At 45.3% G+C, this 19944-nt stretch overlaps 2 protein-coding genes across 2 annotated transcripts in view; one reads left to right on the top strand and one right to left on the bottom strand.

Annotated features, from left to right (window-relative positions):
- XPO6 (exportin 6) overlaps positions 1-18249 on the bottom strand; it is a 33868-nt gene extending 15619 nt beyond the window's left edge. Inside the window, exons 1-7 of the mRNA XM_069984084.1 lie at positions 17368-18249; positions 14983-15073; positions 12021-12133; positions 9966-10163; positions 9716-9875; positions 6651-6728; positions 1158-1659 (exon numbers count right to left, since the gene is read on the bottom strand). Coding sequence (XP_069840185.1) covers positions 1158-1659; positions 6651-6728; positions 9716-9875; positions 9966-10163; positions 12021-12133; positions 14983-15073; positions 17368-17370 — 1145 coding nt within the window. The 5' untranslated portion in view covers positions 17371-18249. The remainder of the gene's footprint in view (positions 1-1157; positions 1660-6650; positions 6729-9715; positions 9876-9965; positions 10164-12020; positions 12134-14982; positions 15074-17367) is intronic.
- Positions 18046-19944, top strand: part of SBK1 (SH3 domain binding kinase 1) — a 75934-nt gene continuing 74035 nt past the window's right edge. The window contains exon 1 of the mRNA XM_069984086.1: positions 18046-18281. The gene's annotated coding sequence lies outside the window, so the exon portion shown is untranslated. The remainder of the gene's footprint in view (positions 18282-19944) is intronic.

Consider the following 19944-nt stretch of genomic DNA (forward strand, 5'->3'; position numbering starts at 1 on the left):
TTGAGAGTACACTGAAGGGCATTCGCTATTATGTGGTTTATAGCAGAGAAAATGTGATTATTGCAAGGTCAATGCCTGCGAAGGCTCTGAGGAAGTAAGAATCATCAATAAGATGACCCAAGGAGGGATATTACTATGTATCTGGAAGCTACAGAAGGACACGTTGACCAGTACAAGGTCTCTGACCCTTCTCTTGTCCAATTCTTACTTTTATGGTTAAACTTCAGAAGAAGTATCAGTTATACATAGTCCTTAGAGTAGGTGGAGCGCTGCAACATTGCACAAAGGCTGGATTAAAATTTCTTCTGTCCTGGTTATACGGTTCTAATGCTGGGTTTATACGGGGCTATTATCGTTCGAATTTTCACAATAACGATCGCATTTGAGCGATAATCGGCTCGTGCAAACACAGCAAACGATCAAGCAACGAGTGAGAAATCGTTCATTGTGATCTTTCAACATGTTCTGAAATCGTTTGTACGCTAAAAATTGGCAGATCGCTTCTATATACAGTCTTTCAAAGATTCACCCCACGTGAAAGACAGGCTTAAGCGATCCCAAAACCGATCGCAATAACAATTTTTCTTACGAATTTTCTAACGATTTATTCGTCTAAATGCTGATCGTTCTAAAAACCAAATCGTTGCTTCAAAATCGTTAAACGATAGATTGGGAAAAAATTATTGCTTCGTGTAAATGCAGCATAACACAGACCAATGTGACTGCATGGCTGGAGACTACAGAGAATCTGTTTCCATACACATTAGGGTAAGGGCCCTATTATACGGGACGATAATCGTGCAAAAAAAAATCGTTAAATCGTTCAAATTCAAACGATAATCGTTCTGTGTAATTGCAGGCAACAATCGAAATATCGTTCGTATGTCGTTCATTGTTAATTTAGGTCTGAACCTAAAATTATCATTAATCGCTCGCTGTAATTCCACATTCGTTCGCTCAAGTTCCGCATTTGTTCACTAAGGGTGCTAACACACACGACCGATGCGCAGCAGATTTGATGCTGTGTTCAGAGGGATTGGGTGTTGAGATTCGACATGCCCGTTCCTTCTGTTACCCATCATCAGTCAGTACATACTATATACACTGGTGGTAAGACATAAGGTGACATACACACTGACAGCTCAGGCTACACGTACCTCTCATCCAGCTCCTCCAGCCGATTGCGCACGCTGTGGGCGTTTGTCTCTCGTGTAATCCTCTGCAAGAGGTAGAAGGTCTGCTGGCACACACGTAACAGATACTCCTGGAACTCCAGGGGGACACAGTTCTTGCACATCAGTTCATTAATACAAGACATGGCTAAGACCCCCAGTCGGTTACAGTCTTGCTGAGAGGTGGGCAATGTCAATGGTAGGGGAGGGCTGCTGCTGCCGCCCCCATTGTGGGTGACAGCATTGGTGTTGTTGACGGCGTGAGTCCTTCGTGACCTGGCATCGCAACCCAGGCGGGCAAAGTGAAAGATTGTGGTAAGCAGAGAGGGGGTGATGCTGGCGGAGAGGGGGATCCAACTGAAGAGATGCGAGAGGCACTCCAGGGCCAGGGCACAAATACGCTCACTCTCAGCTTCCAGGCTTGGAGGTGGTTGACTCAGCTGCTTGGCCAAGGCGGGGGTGTGTACAAGGTTACTGAGGAGGTCGTCTGCAGAGAAAGGGAAAAAAATGTCAGTAAGTGTATTAAAGGGGTACTCCGGCAATTTTTTTCTCTGGAGTCAGAAAGTTACATAGATTTGTAATTTACTTCTATTTAAAAAAAATCTACAGTCTTCCAGTACTTATCAGCTGCTGTATGCCCTGCAGGAAGTGGTGTATTCTCTCCAGTCTGACACAGTACTCTCTGCTGCCACCTCTGTCCATGTCAGGAACTGTCCAGAGCAGGAGAGGTTTTCTATGGGGATTTGCTGCTGCTCTGCACAGTTCCTGATATGGACAGAGGTGGCGGCAGAGAGCACTGTGTCAGACAACACTTCCTGCACAACATACAGCAGCTGATAAGTACTGGAAGACTAGAGATTTTTAAACAGACGTAAAATTACAAATCTGTGTACACTTTAAACCCACATCCGTGATAAAACATCACTGCAGTATAGATTAAAAAACAAACAAACAACAAATACAGACAGCAGAGTCCGCCCAATTTCTTGCCATTATCTCAATTCAGGAAAAATGCATTGAAGGCAACTGGGATTGTTTTGTGTTTACAGCTCCGACGCAGATCAATGTGTCACAGACGTCAAATAATCCTCATGTAGTCACAATGTCTATGTCTTACAATAGGCAGGTTAGCAAGAAGGCGAAGTGGTGTCTCCTAGATACATGTTTTCCGTAGTTAGAGATAGAAGTCATACATAGGGGCTTGTAGCAGGAGTTATTTGTAGATGAAGACACCAACTCTTAAAAAGGTACTTCAGAACTTATCAGCTGCTGTATGTCCTGCAGTAAGTGGTGTACTCTTTCCAGTCTGACACAGTGCTCTCTGCTGCCACCTCTGTCCATGTCCGGAACCTTTCAGAACAGGAGGTTTTCTATGGGGGATGTACTACTGCTCTGGATAGTTCCTGACTTGGACAGAGGTGGCAGCCGAAAGCACTGTGTCAGACTGGAAAGAATACACCACTTCTTGCAGGACATACAGCAGCTGATTAGTACTGGAAGACTGGAGATTTTTAAGTAGAAGTAAAATTACAAAATCTATATAACTTTCTAAAATAAGTGGATTTAAAAGAAAAATATTTTCGCTCGATAAACCTTTTAAGATGCCGTCAACCTAATAATTGTCTCTGTAGATCAATAGCCTCCAACTGTGTCAATACAACGCCTTACAGCTCGGCCTGAGGCCTGATGGAGAGCCACAGGCTGGAGACCAATGATTTAGAATGATGGACTACTACTATATCCTATATTCTAGCTCTCATATGACTTTATTTGCAGTATGTGCTTCCAGGAATCTCTCCATTTACCAAAGTGCCAAGTCTGTCTGAGCCTGTGGTGGGAGACAGAAGCAGCACCGTCCCTGCACCCAACTGGAAGTGTCGCCCCCTGCAGATGAACCAGATGAAGCGCAGTGTAAGCTACAGTATTGGTGCTATACCTTTATCTCCCTCCCCCCCCCCCCGACCTCTGAGATTTATCGTCCTGGCCGGGATGCAGAGACGCCAGCAGATGTTCACAGCCGCAGAAAAAAGTTTTATCAAAAGGGAAAACAAAAATAAATCCAATAAACTCAGCAGCAGCACTAAAAATATATCCTGTCCCAGATACAGAGGACTCGGGAGATCACAGATTCCACCTATAGCCAACAAACCAACAAGAGAACCAACAAACCTCTCACATAGTGATATGCTGGGTGCAGGGCCAGCTGCGGAGATCCCTAAAAATAAAGGGATTGTACAACACACTCAGTCCCCCATCAATCATAAGGCATGACTTTGCAACAAAAAAAATAAAATTAATGAATTACCCTTTAAAGTGTCACTGTTTTATTTATTTATTTTTTTGCAGAAATCAATAGTCCAGGCGATGCTAAGAAACTTTGTATTTGGCTTATTAGGCAAATTATACAAATATGCCATTATCTGCATTCAAAAAGACTTTCCCCAGGTCCTGCCCCCTCCCTCCTCTCTCTCATCCACTGCTCATTATCAGGAAATTGTGTCTTGTTTACATCAGTTGGGCCCTGTGTAACCTATGGAGAGGGGAGGGGGAAGAGGGAGGTCAGTCGCCAACAGAGAGCAGAGAACAAAGGATTAAACAGGGGGACACATGTGAAAGCCGGTATTCAGAGGTCAGTGCTGACCGTCAGAGGAGATAGCCCAGTGATGTAGCTGTAAATTAACTCTTTGTTGTCCTGTTTTGGAGCTTCACCTCCCTTCACCCCTCCCCTCTCCATAGAAAACCATCAAGACAAGGGGGGGGATGGGGGGGGGGGGGGAGCTTCAAACTGCTTTTTCATGATAAAAATGCATTTTTCGGCTAATAAACCCAATTACATTTTTCTTAAAATCGCCTGTACTATTGATTTCTGCAAAAAAAAAAAAAAAAAAAAATGTAAATGATAGTGACACTTTAAGGTTAAAGTGTCACGAAGTCATCTAAATCACCATAATACTCTATAAGCAAGCTGTGGCAAAGGTGACACGTCTTTCTGTGGGGTAAACGGCCATGTTGTCATATTGTAAGGAATGCCACCTTATAATGAATAGTAGTACGCAGGATGTGTGATCGCTTGTGAGGTTGGTGACATCATCTTCATCAGGCATAAAACTACAGTGTGCGGCCACATTACACAAGGAAACCACAAGTACTTTAGAGAACAGGAAGGAAATAAGCAACAAGCCGACACCATTGATCTCGGGGGAAATGTCGCACATGCCGCAAGACACGCTGGGGTCGTCATAAGACGGTTCACGGCGATGATGACATGTTATGTGTATTATATGGATGATGTCGGGAATCTGTAATATCCACAATCCCCAAGACTGAAGGGAAATCTACACTGTGTAATACTGAGGCAAATCAGGCCTGACTGTCTGACGCTATTCAGGGGGCCGTTTAATTACATATAACCTGCTTCATATGACAGCCACCACCGATACAGCTCCTGAGACCCCCAGCAAACAGATGGGTGGGATTCAGCTAGTTCGGTATTTCCCTGCAGCAGCCACTACAGGTGAGATGGAGTATTACACCAGATCATAGAAACAAAAGATCATCCAGAGAGAGGGGCGACATCAGTCATCAGCCCTCTACTTTGCCACATGGCATATGACCTCCTCTCTAGGATGACCTTGAAATGACTGCCCTTTATTCCATAAAATCCTGTCCATGGTGGTACCTTACACTTTTGGTTCTGCTTGAGCATTCATGGTCATGTTTTAAAGTAGCAGTCCAGGCTGGTACTATTACTTAGCAATGATGATTGGTGTCCAGTGGCGCGGCTTCGTTCCGTTCTTACGGCGGCACTCGGATCCCACTAGCTCTTCTTACTACAGGGCTATTGAAGGCCGAAAGTTAGGGTCACCAATGCATCTCTATGAGAGCGCTCCCGTAAAAATGCATTGGAGACCCTGACTTCTGGCCTCCTAAGCTGCAGAGCTGAAGCTGAAGAGGTCACACTTTGCTTTGCCTTAAATAACACATACGAATCATTGCATACGCTCAGCGTATGTCCGTTTCTAAGTTTTTTAGCTAAAGTCAATGGAGCGCTTTGAGGTGTATGGATTCGGCTGAGCACACACAATGGTAAACAGCGCACATCTATGCTAAGGAAACTTCTATCTCAGCACATGCTAAATAGCGCTGCTTGGGGGGGCACAAAGGGGGAGATTTATAAAAGGGTGTAAATATACACCTGGTGTAAACTGCCCACAGCAACCAATTACAGCTCCTCTTACATTTTACCAGAGCTGAAAGCTGTGATGTGATAAAGTGAAAGGGAGCTCTAGGCATTTTTAAAAAAAGCTATAAAAAAATAAATAAATAAAAAGTCACTTTTAGGAAATGAGAACAATACTCGTACAAGACAGGAAGTTTGCTGTGTGTAGTAAAATGTGCTCCAATACAACTCAGACCAAATTCGATACTTTCTGTGGTTTGTGCCTAAAGCGTGTCTACGAGATGACGTCCCCCGACTTCCCTGATCGGACCATCACTTATCAATGGGCTGTGTCTGCAATTCATATGAACGGGGCTGAACTGCAGTGCCAGGTTTAGCCTACGGACAAGAGCAAAGTGGAAGAAAGCAGCTATGTTTGTCTAAACAAAAACAGTGATCCAGCACGTTGCGAGGAAAAATGCCTTTATTTTCAAGTTGCAGGTAGTAACAAGTGAAACACCATAGTGCAGGGACCCCACAGAGATCATGATCCCTCCACTATGGTGTTTCACTTGTTACTACCTGCAACTTGAAAATAAAGGCATTTTTCCTCGCAATGTGCTGGATCACTGGTCTCTTTTGGATGGTTATGTGCACACCAGCCAGGTGACACCAAGGACTGCCGACATTCTGTGAGCTGATACTTCTTTTCTTTACAGCTATGTTTGTCTAACCTTTTTTTTTTACCTGATGTTTCCAGATTTTAACCATCATTTTTGACCATGCCATCCCCCCTGCTAAAAAAAAAAATAATAATTCAACATTATGTGCTGATATGTGGCTTGCAGGAATTAGCGGCACAACTTACCAAGCCTTGTGAGGACTGTCAACGAGCGATAATCACTGAGATTGCCACTTTATTCCGAACAAGTTCGGCCCTAAAATGCTGCTTTAACCCAAGTGGAGGTAAAGTAGTAGTGGTTGCAACTTTAACCCTACTAGATCTTGCTCTAAGATCATTGGACAAGGGACAGACTGGCTGGCAGCCATCATTTGTATAAAAGTTATTAAAAAAAACAAACCACGACTGTCAGGCCTAGTGCAGGACCTGAGTGGATGGAGCATGACAGAAGGACTATAGGAGCATTCCCCATAGACACTTTGCATTAGACATAACATACCAGTTTTATAGAGTGTTTCTTTAAGTCATGTTGCCAACGTGGTTGCCAAACTACAAATCCCAGCATGCTAGGAGCTGTAGCTTTGCAACAGCTTGTGGAACTTTCAATTTGTTAAGAGTATATAGGGGGACCACTTACCGGCATCGGAAGCAGTAGGCGATGGTGGCGGAGTTGCTGCGGTGACGCTGTGCTTATCCCATATACTTTCAAGAACTCCTGAGTTTTATCAGAAAAAAAAAAAACATTATTAAGTATCTAAGAGACGACTTACAGAAAACAAACTATGGAACGCAAACCCTGGTGACTTTATAGAACACTTCTAGGAAGTTAGATGTGCCGTATATCCTCAGGCAAAACTCTATCCAAGTAGAACTGCATGAGAACCAAATAGTAAGTCATCACCCCCCCCCCCCCTTTTTTTCCCTTTCTTCGCCAGAAATGAAAATGAAAGCAGAAGTTCCTGTTTCTGTGACACAAACAAATGACGAACTGATTGTAACCTGTGACAGATGGAAAGCTCAGGATAGGCCAGGGATTATACATAGAGTTACATCAATATAGTGATAATGCCGGGTAACACCAGTATGGCACTGTACCCATTACAGGTCCATTAGCATCCCCCCTTGGTGTGTAATAGCACAGACAGCGAGGGGGGGGGGGGGGGAAGCGAGCGCTGAACAGACAGGTTGGCGCTCCCTTCCTCCTCAGCATCGGCCCATGTAATAGGGGCTTTAGCCTTTGCTCCATTTGCAGGCTGTCCCCTCTTTTGCACGGGTAGGCAGGCTGCGATCAATGCTACAGTCAATGCAGTGATCATTTTGGTGTCCCATCCAATGCATCATTGCTGGTCATACATTACTGGGCAATGTCCAGCCAATAACAATGCATTTCATTTTTATAATGAGTGCCCTGTCTACAGAAGAAAGAAATTCTGTTATGCAACAATTTTCCAATACAGCTTGGTATCACAAAGCAATGGTTGCAGGTACCCTGGGAGTACTTACCTGTACTTGATATAGAGCATAGTATGATACAATTTTACTTCATTTGTATGTTAAAGCAATAATTGGTTGCTTTCGTGTTTATTTTAATGATTTGTTATATTTATTTATGTAATTTTATATAAGTCTACTGACTTGTCATAGTTTATCTATTATTATATGATTATTCTTATCACTTTGTATTTATGTATAACTTCAATCAAATATTGTTAAAAAAAAACAAAAAACAAAAACAATGCATTTCATAGGCTGCACAAAAGGTCCAAACAGCTGATCGCACGTTTGCTCGTCTTTTAACACAAGTGTTCCTAGTCCCAAGTAAAAGGGCCCTTAGACTATTCACATAACTCTGCAAAGAATTTCTGTACATGTGCCAGGCAATCTCATGGTGCGGACACAGAGGACACTCTCAGCAGACACTGTAACTGTGTAGAACACAATGGGAGTCCATGGGTGACACGTACCAATATACAATGGCATATGTTTCAGGCTTCTGCTTATCACAGGTTGTAGACTATATGGACAAGTGGAGAAGGGCAAAAGCAGCAGTAAGGTTAAAGGGGTTATCCAGCGTAACAAAAACATGGCCACTTTTGCCCCACTTGTCTTAAGTTCAGGTGTGGTTTGCAATTAAGCTCCATTTACTTCAATGGAACTGAGTTTCAAACCCCACCCAATCTGGAGACAAGAGAGGGGTAAAAGTGGCCATGTTTTTGTAGCACTGGATAACCTTTAAAAGGGAATCTATCAGCAGGTTCTCATCTTAATATGTCCCGCCGTTTTTGAGAAATTCCACCTGACAGTAAATTAGGGTAAATTAGTTTCCCTGTTACGCACAGTTCCGCCTGCCGCCGACAATGTTCTTGTCTACTTAGGTGTATTAAAACGCATTACCAGGCCGTTCTTCCTCAGCCATGTGCAAAAACAGAGCCTGGAGGGAGATGGGCCGCTGTTTCAGCACATGCCCTGGGGGGTCAAGGAGCGCCCCCGTACACCAAAGGAGCTAATTTACATATTGCTGGCAGATAGAATTTCTCAAAAATGCCAGGACATACCGAGGTGAGAAGAGCGGTGCCAGAAAGAGGAGGCAGGTGACTACTGGGAGATGCAAAAACCTGCTTCCCTTTAAAATAGGCAAGTGTACTATATTATTTTACTTTTTTACAAAAGTGTGAAATTAGGAAAAAGACAGAAATTTAAGTAACATAAGCATCTCTCATTCTAAAAGACAGTAACATTTTCCTATTGACCCTCAAACTTGAGAAGTTCTTAAAGGGGTTATCCAGAGTTATTGACCGTTCCGCAAAATTGTCTGTGATTGGGAATCACAAATCAACCCATTACTAGAGATGAGCGAACCGGGTTCGGGTTCGAGTCCATCCGAACCCGAACGTTCGGCATTTGATTAGCGGTGGCTGCTGAAGTTGGATAAAGCTCTAAGGTTGTCTGGAAAACATGGATACAGCCAATGACTATATCCATGTTTTCCACATAGCCTTAGGGCTTTATCCAAGTTCAGCAGCCACCGCTAATCAAATGCCGATCGTTCGGGTGGACTTGAACCCGATTCGCTCATCTCTACCCATTACCCATTGATTTTTATTGGGCTATTCACACAGTCCGTTCTATTGCGGATCCGCAATCCGTACCACAAAAGAAATAGGATGTGTCGTAGTGCGGACTGTGATAGTGGTAGATTACCAGAAGTCTGTGGGATCTGTGTTGTTTGCGGACGTCACATCCGTGATGTCCTTGAAAAACACGGATCAAATCTAAGCAAACTAGATACATATTTTTTTTTTGTTATCAGTTCAACATTTTTGCAGATGCAATTATGGATCATTTTTCACGGATCACAAATAATGGACCTATATGCGATCCTGAAAAATTACTGAAGGTATGAATGAGGCCTTAGAAAAAGCATAGCTACGTTCCTGCTCTTGAAAGAACAGCACCACCTCTGTCTTCAGGTTGTGTGTGGTATTACAATTCAGTTCCATTTGCTTCAACTGAACTGAGCCGCAAAGCCCACACCCAAACTGATAGATGTGTTGTTTCTGGAAGTAAGCGGCCATGATTTTCAAATCCCGAATAATCACTTTAGGATTTGTCAAAGATATGTGGAGGTGTAGCCCATAGCTGCCCTATTGATTCCAGAGTAATAAGCAGATTATTATACAATGATCACAGCCTAGTCCCTACCTGTCAGCAGCCCCAGCACGGTTGGCACTTGCTCCAGTAGCAGTTTGCGAAGTTCCTCTTTTCTGGCCACACTCAGATCCTCCCTGGGACACGCCAGCTCCTCGGAGGCCGTCTTTAGCATTATCAACCCCAAAGGAGTAGTGCTGGGCGTCTGGATAAGCTACATGTGGGGGACAGAGGTCCACTGTGATTATGTGCTGACAGACTGACTCTGGTTGCATGTAATAAAGTGGTGGAAACATGGTCTTACCTGCAGGATGTTGGTGAAGAAGTCATGGTAGAACATTGGCCAGTCCTGTCTGCCCATGTCTACTACCACCTTACACAGCTTGTTGCAGATAAAGCCTGGAAGAACCTTGTGCTGGCTCAGGAGAAGCTTGGGCAGGGAGCCGCGGATCTCCATCTTCTCCTCCGATGGGACGCCCAACCACATCTTATTGATTAAGTTCTGCAGGATTAAAACAATGGGACAGATTTATTATTATTGTCTTAAAGGGATAGTCCCATAAAAGTGATCCAGTCATCATGGGGCATTTGAGCCCACGTTCTTGGGAACAGTGGGGGCCCCAGTGGTCGACCCCCAGTAATCAGCCTATTATCCCTTTAAAAGGTATCCACAGGAAAGAGCAGGGGTAGGAAACCTTGGTCCTCCAGCTGTTTCAAAACTACAACTCCCATCATGTCTGGACAGCCAAAGCTTTGGCTTGATGGGAGTTTTGCAACAGCTGGAGAGCCAAGGTTCTCTAGCCCTGGGATAGAGGATAACAAGCTGATCAGTGCTGGGATTCCTATCGATCAGTATGATGAGGGAAGAATGTCCTCTGAATAGAGCACATGGCCCATGTGAGCTTTACTCATTCATTACTAAGCGTTGGTCTAGATTTAAAGGCATATTCCAACTCATAACTAGGAACTAGTCTAGATGTTTATCACAGTGGTTCATGATGTATGTCAGATATCTTTGGAAATAAGTCAATTCTCCAACCCTTAAAGGGGATGTTCCCCCCAAATCAACTGTTGCTAGAAATTTTTAATTTACTTCTATTTAAAAAAAAAAAAACATCTCAAGTCTTCCATAACTTATCAGCTGCTGTATGCCCTACAGGAAGTGGTGTATTCTCCCCAGTCTGACACAGTGCTCTCTGCTGCCACCTCTGTCCATGTCAGGAACTGTCCAGAGCAGCAGCAAATCCCCATAGAAAACCTCTCCAGCTCTCCAGACTGGAGAGAATACACCCCTTCCTGCAGGACATACAGCAGCTGATAAGTACTAGAAGACTTGAGATTTTTTAATAGAAGTAAATTAAAAATCTCTTGCACTTTTTTGGTGAACAACCCCTTGTAATAGGAACAATCACTAAAAATAACTGACTCAAACATTTTAAAAGTTATTGATCAGAGCGGGTGTCACTGCAAAGACCCTCTCTGATCAGATGATATAGCCAGGTAGAGATCACAGCAGCATGATCATCTCCCCGGCCGGTGGCTCATTCCATAAAAATTTTCTCATAGATTTAGGGTCCTATTTCACAGAGCGTTAATCGGCTGAATTTACCCGATTCGGACGATTATCGCTTCGTTGAATAGAGACAACAATCGTGTCATCTGCTGATCGTTTATTTAGGTTCAGACCTAAAATCATCGGGGACCGACTATTCCACAAGCACCATACTTTACCTAAGCATGTTGCAGGTCTTCTCCTGCGCTCCTTCCTCCTCCCGGTCCTGCACGCAGCAGCAGCTTCGGCGCGGCCTATCTTAGCTGGCAGCTCAGACAGGCCGCACCGAGGCTGCTGCGCGCGGGACCGGGAGGCAGAAGAAGCCGTGCAACATGTGTAGGTAATGAATGGTGTTTAAACAAGGGCTGCAAGGACATCGGTAACGATGTCCCTGCAGCACTCGCTAAACGGTTATCGGGCTGTGTAATAGGCCCAGTAAACAAGCACCAATCTAGCAGATTGGTGCTTGTTTACATTATTGGTGAGGCCCCCCATCGGCCCATGGAATAGGATCCTTACAGTTAGAATATTGGCGGACTGTGCAGCCGGTCAGGGAGTGCATTGTGCTACTGCAATTTCTCATTGGCTTCATCTTCTGATCACAGTGGGTCTCTGCAGTGACACTCGCTGTGATCAATAACTTGACAAAAGTTACTTTTAGTGACAGTGACCCTCCAAATATTGCGAAACTACAGCTCCCATCATGCTCCGACAGCTGAAGAGTCACGGGTCTGGACTAAGCCCAGGAAATTGATTATTCAGAAGATGCATCACACGGTAATACGATAACAAGGGACGAGCTCTCACCTCAAACACGCTGAGACTGTACATCAGGACGTAGTCATTGTGTGAGCTGGACAGGAAGTAGAAGCAGAACCTCCAGGCTCCGAGCTGCTGAGCAAAGTTATTCAGGAGCGCCTCTGTGCAGGAGAGCAAAGTCATGAGTCAGTACATCGTGAGATAGCAGAAAGCAGGGCCGGGATCCCCTCAGGCCCTTGGCCGTAAAACAACAGCTCATCATGTTGTTTCTATCAGACTGGGATGCAACAAGTACAAGTTATAGTGGATACACAGATATTATACGTCATGGTGAGCAAACACCCGCTCACTGACCCCAATCTGAGTTCTGGCTTATTAGAAAAGCTGGAAAGCCCCTTGAATTCTTCAAAGATCTGGTTAATATATACTGGTAAATATACAGGAGGTGGATCACACAAGAGCAGCCATGATGCAGCGACTATTTAGTAGTCAGAGAGGAAGTTACACAGCAATGTCACACTGCAACGGCGTCTGGTCTAAATAATGTGGCCACAACAGGATCCCCATCTGTGGCCGTTCATTTACACAGAATTCTATTTATTCTTACATGGGCCATTACAGTGAACATTAAGCGGTACTCACCCCGTGTAATGGAGGCAGCGATCGGCTGAAAAGCGAGCAGTCAATCACTTGTCAGCTGATCACAGACTTTCAGCATATAGAAAATCATTGTCCTTCGGCCGTGTATTACCCTATGTGATAGGAAATGCACGGCTGATTAAAGCAACAGCTACTGCACAGACATCACTAGCGGTGTTAACGCAGCCCTGGCCACACGATTCTCTAGTCGTGTAATAGGCGAGTGCTGATCTACCAGATCGGTGCTCGCTTACCCCACACATCAGGCCCTGCAATATGAGCTTAAAGGGGTATTTTAAGCAATTTTGTTAATACTTTTCATTATCAAAATTGCTTTGTTTTGACCCTCTTCTGTTACTGTACTGCTGACAGCTCATTGCCTAGGATCCTGACCACCCCTCTCCGCGCAGTGGCCGGGCCGTTAAAGCACTTAGGGGGTCCAGACCAGGTAAGTATGTTTTTACTTCTTCTATATCTCCCTTTGCCTTCCTACACATCTCCAGGGCTTGGATTGTCCCCTAAGGGAGACACAGCATCGTCAAGCTCATTCACCACTACTGCATCTCACCCTTATCCCCCCCGAACAAACAAGGGAGAAAGAGCTGGGCGTAGTGGTGCCGATCTGAATTTGATCGTATTTGCGATCGTTTTTTCTTCGCTATTGCGTTTGTATCTACTGTGAACGACCGAACAATGTTTTATTCAATGCGAACGATTTGCGAACGTTTTGCGAACGAGCAACGATAAAAATAAGTCCAGGTCTTATCAAGTGATCAACGATTTCTCATTCGGTCGTTAATCGTTAACTGCATTTCAACCGAACGATTATCGTTTAGATTCGAACGATTTAACGATAATCTGAACGATAATCGTCTGGTGGAATAGGGCCCTAAGACCCTATTACACAGTGCGAATTATCGTTATATCGTTCGAATTTAAACAATAATCGTTTTGTGTAAACTCAGGCAACAAACGAACCACGGGAAATCGTTCATCGTTGGTCCGGTGCTGACAATTGTTAATTGTTTGCTGTAATTCTGCATTCACTTACTGTAATTCCACATGGTTCCTTCATTTGCCGGGATCAGAAAAGGTAAATGATTGCAACTAACAACTATCGCTCTGTGTAATGTGGTGAACAATTTCAGGTTAACGATAAACAATTTCGTTTGCGATTGTTCATCATTACAAATCACTCTATCTAATGAGACCCGCTGCAATCGGTAACATTCAAGATTTTGGAGGTCAGTAATGCCATATTGTCCGTATTGCTGCTGAGATCTATTCTATCAGATGAACACATAATAAAGGAAAAGAATCAAACACTCCAGGAGAAACATACTGCGTTCTGCCCGGGTGGAGCATGACACAAACACACAGGAGGCATCGAACACCGCTCCATCTCAGTTGGCAATGGGCTTATTAGAAGTTATTCGGGCCTTTAAATTGAGCGCTTTCCTCTATAAGCCATTGATATTAGAAGGACATCGATATCGACCAGCTGTCTGCAGAGTAGGAGCAGCTTAAACCATATCATTATACCCAACGTCTGGATACCCCTCAGTGATATACATGTGAGAAGCTTATGCCAATAGGGTCCGGGGCTGAGACCCCCCCACCATCCCCTAGAATAAGGGGGCAGAAGTGTGCGGCTGTACATGCTGGGCCACATCACTCTAGTGATCAGTTATAGCAAACAATGTACAGTTATAATGGAAGTCTATGGGACGTCATGTATACGGAATGGTCACAGATTTCCATTATAATTCTGTATAACATTCAGTATAGCCGCTTGGTGTAGAGAGGAAGGGACGCAGCACATGGAGCCGCTCTCTTCTGACCTTTCATTCTAGCAACAAGCAGGGGCCTCAGCATCTGGGCCTGAGTGATAGGTATCTTTTAAAGCAGGGATGGGGAACCTTCAGCCCTCTAGCTACAAACTACAATTCCCTTAATGCCTGGACAGCCAAAGCCAAACTTTGGCTGTCCAGGCATGAGGGGAATTGTAGTTTTGCAACAGCTGGAGGGCCAAAGGTTCCCCATCCCTGCTTTAAAGGGATTTTCTTCCAAAAAGGTGGGTAATACCCCTCAATCTGTGTCCCAATAAACAAAAACCTGTGGCCGTATCCATGTGACCTCCTGTCTAGTAATCACGTGATTGTCCTATGGGGGAGGGCAGGGTCTGCAGCCATGTGTACAGTCACATGGTCGAATCCAGTGACATCACACGGATCATCTCTTTTCCACCTTTATGATAACCTTCCCAGCTACAGCTGCCATACACCCCTCCGGTTATCCAACCTCAGAAGCTGTGGCATCCCACAAGGTCACACCCCATGTATATGCATAGAGCCAGCAGCATCAGTCTCACCTATTTCTCTTTTCCGATCGTTGGATGTGCTGGTGTGAAAGAACTCGCTCATGAGACTCTCCAGGGCCCGGAGCGAGGCCTCCTCGGATGCCTGCAAATGGAAAGTGATTATATAGTCAGATGGGGAGGATTCTATACACAGCTGTGATGTGCAACCTGCGGCCTTCAGGTGTTTGTTAAAGGGGTATTCCAATACAGTGGTACCTCGGTTTTCGAACTTAATTGGTTCTGGAAGGCAGTTTGAAAACTGAGCAGTGTCTTCCCATAGGAAATAATGTAAATGTGATTAATTGGTTCCAGCAGCCACCAATAATTACCTACAACCCTCATTTATTACACTGATAAGTGCTCAGTATAATCACTACAGTACAGTACACAGCACTATATACTGTACAGGACATTAAACATAAGAAATGTTCATCAGAACCAGTAATTATAGTACAGTAGTCACCAACTCCTAACCCATCCTTTACTGTATAGCGTCCCCCCCATCCAAGCACTGTAATGTATGGGAGATGGTGGTGCACTGCCTGTACCACTACTGCACTGTATATGCACTCCAGCAGTCTTATACAGCACTGTACTGTATGTGAAGCCTCACCACTGCTTAACTCGCCAGGTACAACCCACCATCCACGCTCGCAAAAACGTTCGAAAAACGTTTGAAAACCGAGCAAAGTTCGAATTCCAAACACTACTTTGGGGTAAATTTTCGTTCAAATACCAAGCAGTTCAAGTTCCAAAGCGTTCGAAAACCGAAGTATTACTGTATTTAGAATGTGATGGTAACCCGCTTCAGACTTATATATTCTTAAAAGAATACCTTGACAATATACAGATTACAAAGTGCTGGGACCCCCACTGACTATTTGTAAGGAAACTTGACAGTAACATATTCAGTAACCCTGCAGCACCACCTGAGGTGATATGAAGCATTACACAGTGTCCATTCATATCAATTGGTTGTCTGTGTAATGCAGGACATGATTGGTCCTCCAGATGGAGAGGCACTCTTTGGCTGTTTCTGCACTCTGTAAGGCCGGGAGCTTGACCAGCAACTTGACTTTAGATTAACTCTCCAGCATTACACAGTGCAGAAACAGCCGGCCTGGGAAACTTTACGTCAGAAGGAAATGGGGAATCGGAGTGAACAGCTCACACAGTTTTCCTGTGTCTTCAGCAGAAAGCAGCAGCCTCAGAACTGGTTGGGGGGGGGGGGGGAGAAGGAGACAGAAAAGGTAATGACATGTATAGAATGAACTGAAAGTCTCCAGGAGAGGGGAATGATTTAAGGGCCCTATTCCACCGGACGATTATCGTTCAGATCAGATTATCGTTAAATCGTTCGAATCTAACTGATAATCGTTCGGTTGAAATGGAGTTAACGATTAACGACCGAAGGAGAAATCGTTGATCGCTTTATAAGACCTGGACCTATTTTTATCGTTGCTTGTTAGCAAAACGTTCGCATTGAATAAGATGGCGTTTGGTCGTTCTCAGTAGATACGAACGCAATAGCGAATAAAAAAACTATCGCAAATACGATCATAAGTAACGATTATCGTTCCATGGAAATGAGTGAACGTTTTCAGGTCTTTCGCAATAGCGGTCGTTTTAGATCGTTAATGATTACGCAAACCATAATCATCCGGTGGAATAGGGCCCTAAAGTGACTGTACCACCAAGCCCAGGCTGAAGCACTGGAGGCGGGCCGACCCATCCTTAGTGGGAGGAAACCCTAGCCCCTCTATGATAGGGTTCCATTGATTCTAATAGAGTCACGTCATGGAGGGGCTGGGGTTTCTTCCCACTAAGGATGGGTCGGCCGCCTCCAGTGCTTCAGCCTGGGCCTGGTGGTACAGTCACTTTAACATGGATTTTAACTGTGTGGAATACCCCTTTAAGGGGGTATTCAAACATTAAAGGTATTTCCTATGCACAGTATAAGAACAACTAACCGACCGGTGAGGGTGCCACAGTGATCACTAGAATGGAGGTCAATTATATACAAGAGGACGGTATGGCAGCATGTACGCTTAGCCATTGCCCCACACATAGCAACGCTCCGTAGTATTTAAAGGTCTCATAGTGAAGGAATGGGCATGCATTTGGGAGACAATTTAACAAATTTTTATGTGATCAGTGGGATCCCAGCGGTCAGATCCCCACTGATCAGCTAGCTAAACATAGAATAGGGGATAATTATAATCTTAGGACAATCCCTTTAAATTCACATTGCCCAGGTAATTTCTACTACTACTATTAGGATAGAGGCAAGGGTGTAACGTCAAGCTGCTGAGCTCCAGGGGGCGACACCTGCGTTGGGGCATTATAGTTATAATAAAGAGGACCGCTGCCCTATATATATATATGCACAGTACTCACCATGCTGTGATTGGTTGTCACGCTTGTCTCTTTGCGTCACGGTCCGTTTTGCGGCACATGTCACACCGCTGGCTGGATGCAACCTGACTCCCTTTCCCCGATGATAAACCCCCCCAAATATACAATATAAAATGGCACTGTAATGTAGGAGCGGCGCTGCACCCCTCCACACCAATGACTAGGGTGCCAGCCTAATACATCCTTACATAAGACATAAGAATAAAATCACAAACACCCCCGCAGGGTGCACCCATCTGTCACCCCAAAGGGGCAAGAACCTAAGGGGAGCATACCATTTCAGCAGAAATGGGGGGAGGAGACTAGACAGGGGCTCTAGCACAGGTATAGACGACTGTGTATAGAATAGGGATGCAGAGACATATAATGGGCGGTGACTGCCAATACTGTTACTGGGATGCGGGGATATAGCACATGGGCCCCCTGTCAGTATTAGGGGCCACACCCAGTGAAAGATGAATATAGGGGACAGGGGGTCAGGGTTTAGTCTTCACCACAGCCAAGAGGGGTCGCCATCGAGCTCGCTTTCCGCTTCCGGTAAGGGGGAGTGGTGGCTACGGCGTTTCTCCTCTGTCGTCTCCCCGTTTAACTGACAGAGCCGTACACTCCTTCCGTTCGGCCGGAAGTCATCCTGGCCGGCCCGGGACCGGAGCCAATCAGATAACGTTGAGAAGAAAGAAAGGCGGGCTCATAAAACGGGGTGTCCAATCAGCATAGCCGGGGAGACCGGCGGCCATGTTGGTAGAGGAACATCGCACCTTAGCGGCTAAAGTCGCCCAATCAGAGCGGAGGAAAAGTGACGGCCGGAGCTGGAAGGGCCTTGTCACGTGACTGGCGATGGTTAGCCTCCTGCCGCCATGTTGGTAGAGGAACAGATGTGTTTACTCACCTGACAGGTTGTTACTGACATACACAACTGGGGGAATGTAAAGAACGAATGAGATTGTCGCATATGCGTTATTAATGGTAGAAACTCATTCAGATAGTCCAGGATATGACAGCAGAATGTGCGATCTGTAGGTCATCAGTACATTGTAGATATCTGTCCTATCATGCTGCTTGTGGACACATGGGCCCAGATTTATCAAAGTGTAAAATAGAAACTGGTGATAACTGCCCATAGCAACCAATCACAGCTCACAGCAACCAATCACAGCTCACCGCAACCAGTCACAGCTCACAGCAACCAGTCAAAGCTCACAGCAACCAGTCAAAGCTCACAGCAACCAGTCACAGCCCACAGCAACCAATCACAGCTCACAGCAACCAGTCACAGCCCACAGCAACCAATCACAGCCCATAGCAACCAGTCACAGCCCACAGAAACCAGTCACAGCCCACAGAAACCAACCACAGCTCACAGCAACCAGTCACAGCTCACAGCAACCAATCACAGCCCAAAGAAACCAGTCACAGCTCACAGCAACCAATCACAGCTCACAGCAACCAATCACAGCCCAAAGAAACCAGTCACAGCTCACAGCAACCAGTCACAGCTCACAGCAACCAGTCACAGCTCACAGCAACCAGTCACAGCCCACAGCAACCAGTCACAGCTCACAGCAACCAGTCACAGCCCACAGCAACCAGTCACAGCTCACAGCAACCAGTCACAGCCCACAGCAACCAGTCACAGCTCACAGCAACCAGTCACAACCCACAGCAACCAGTCACAGCCGACAGCAACCAGTCACAGCTCACAGCAACCAATCACAGCCCACAGAAACCAGTAACAGCCCACAGCAACCAGTCACAGCTCACAGCAACCAATCACAGCCCACAGAAACCAGTCACAGCTCACAGCAACCAATCACAGCCCACAGAAACCAGTCACAGCTCACAGCAACCAATCACAGCCCACAGAAACCAGTCACAGCTCACAGCAACCAATCAGAGCCCACAGCAACCAATCACAGCTAAAAGAAACCAGTCACAGCTCACAGCAACCAATCACAGCCCACAGCAACCAGTCACAGCTCACAGAAACCAGTCACAGCTCACAGCAACCAATCACAGCCCACAGAAACTAGTCACAGCCCACAGCAACCAATCAAAGCCCACAGCAACCAGTCAGAGCCCACAGCAACCAATCACAGCTCACAGCAACCAGTCACAGCTCACAGCAACCAGTCACAGCTCACAGCAACCAATCACAGCTCACAGCAACCAATCACAGCCCATAGAAACTAGTCACAGCTCACAGCAACCAATCACAGCTCACAGCAACCAGTCACAGCCCACAGCAACCAATCACAGCTCACAGCAACCACTCACAGCCCACAGCAACCAATCACAGCCCACAGCAACCAGTCACAGCTCACAACAACCAATCACAGCTCACAGCAACCAATGACAGCTCAGCTTTCATTATTCTGTAGCTAAAATTGAGCTGTGATTGGTTGTTTAACACAGTTTATATGTTACCCCGTGGTAAATCTCAGCCATGGGGTGGGATGCTATATTTATCACCCAAAATCTGCCCTTGGTTGGTGAAAATATTAGTACTAATAATTCATTGGGGGCTAGGGCATTAAAGAGGTAATATAGACATCCCTGCTG

Source organism: Dendropsophus ebraccatus, chromosome 9 (assembly GCF_027789765.1).
Source record: "Dendropsophus ebraccatus isolate aDenEbr1 chromosome 9, aDenEbr1.pat, whole genome shotgun sequence".
Classification (NCBI taxonomy): Eukaryota; Metazoa; Chordata; class Amphibia; order Anura; family Hylidae; genus Dendropsophus; species Dendropsophus ebraccatus.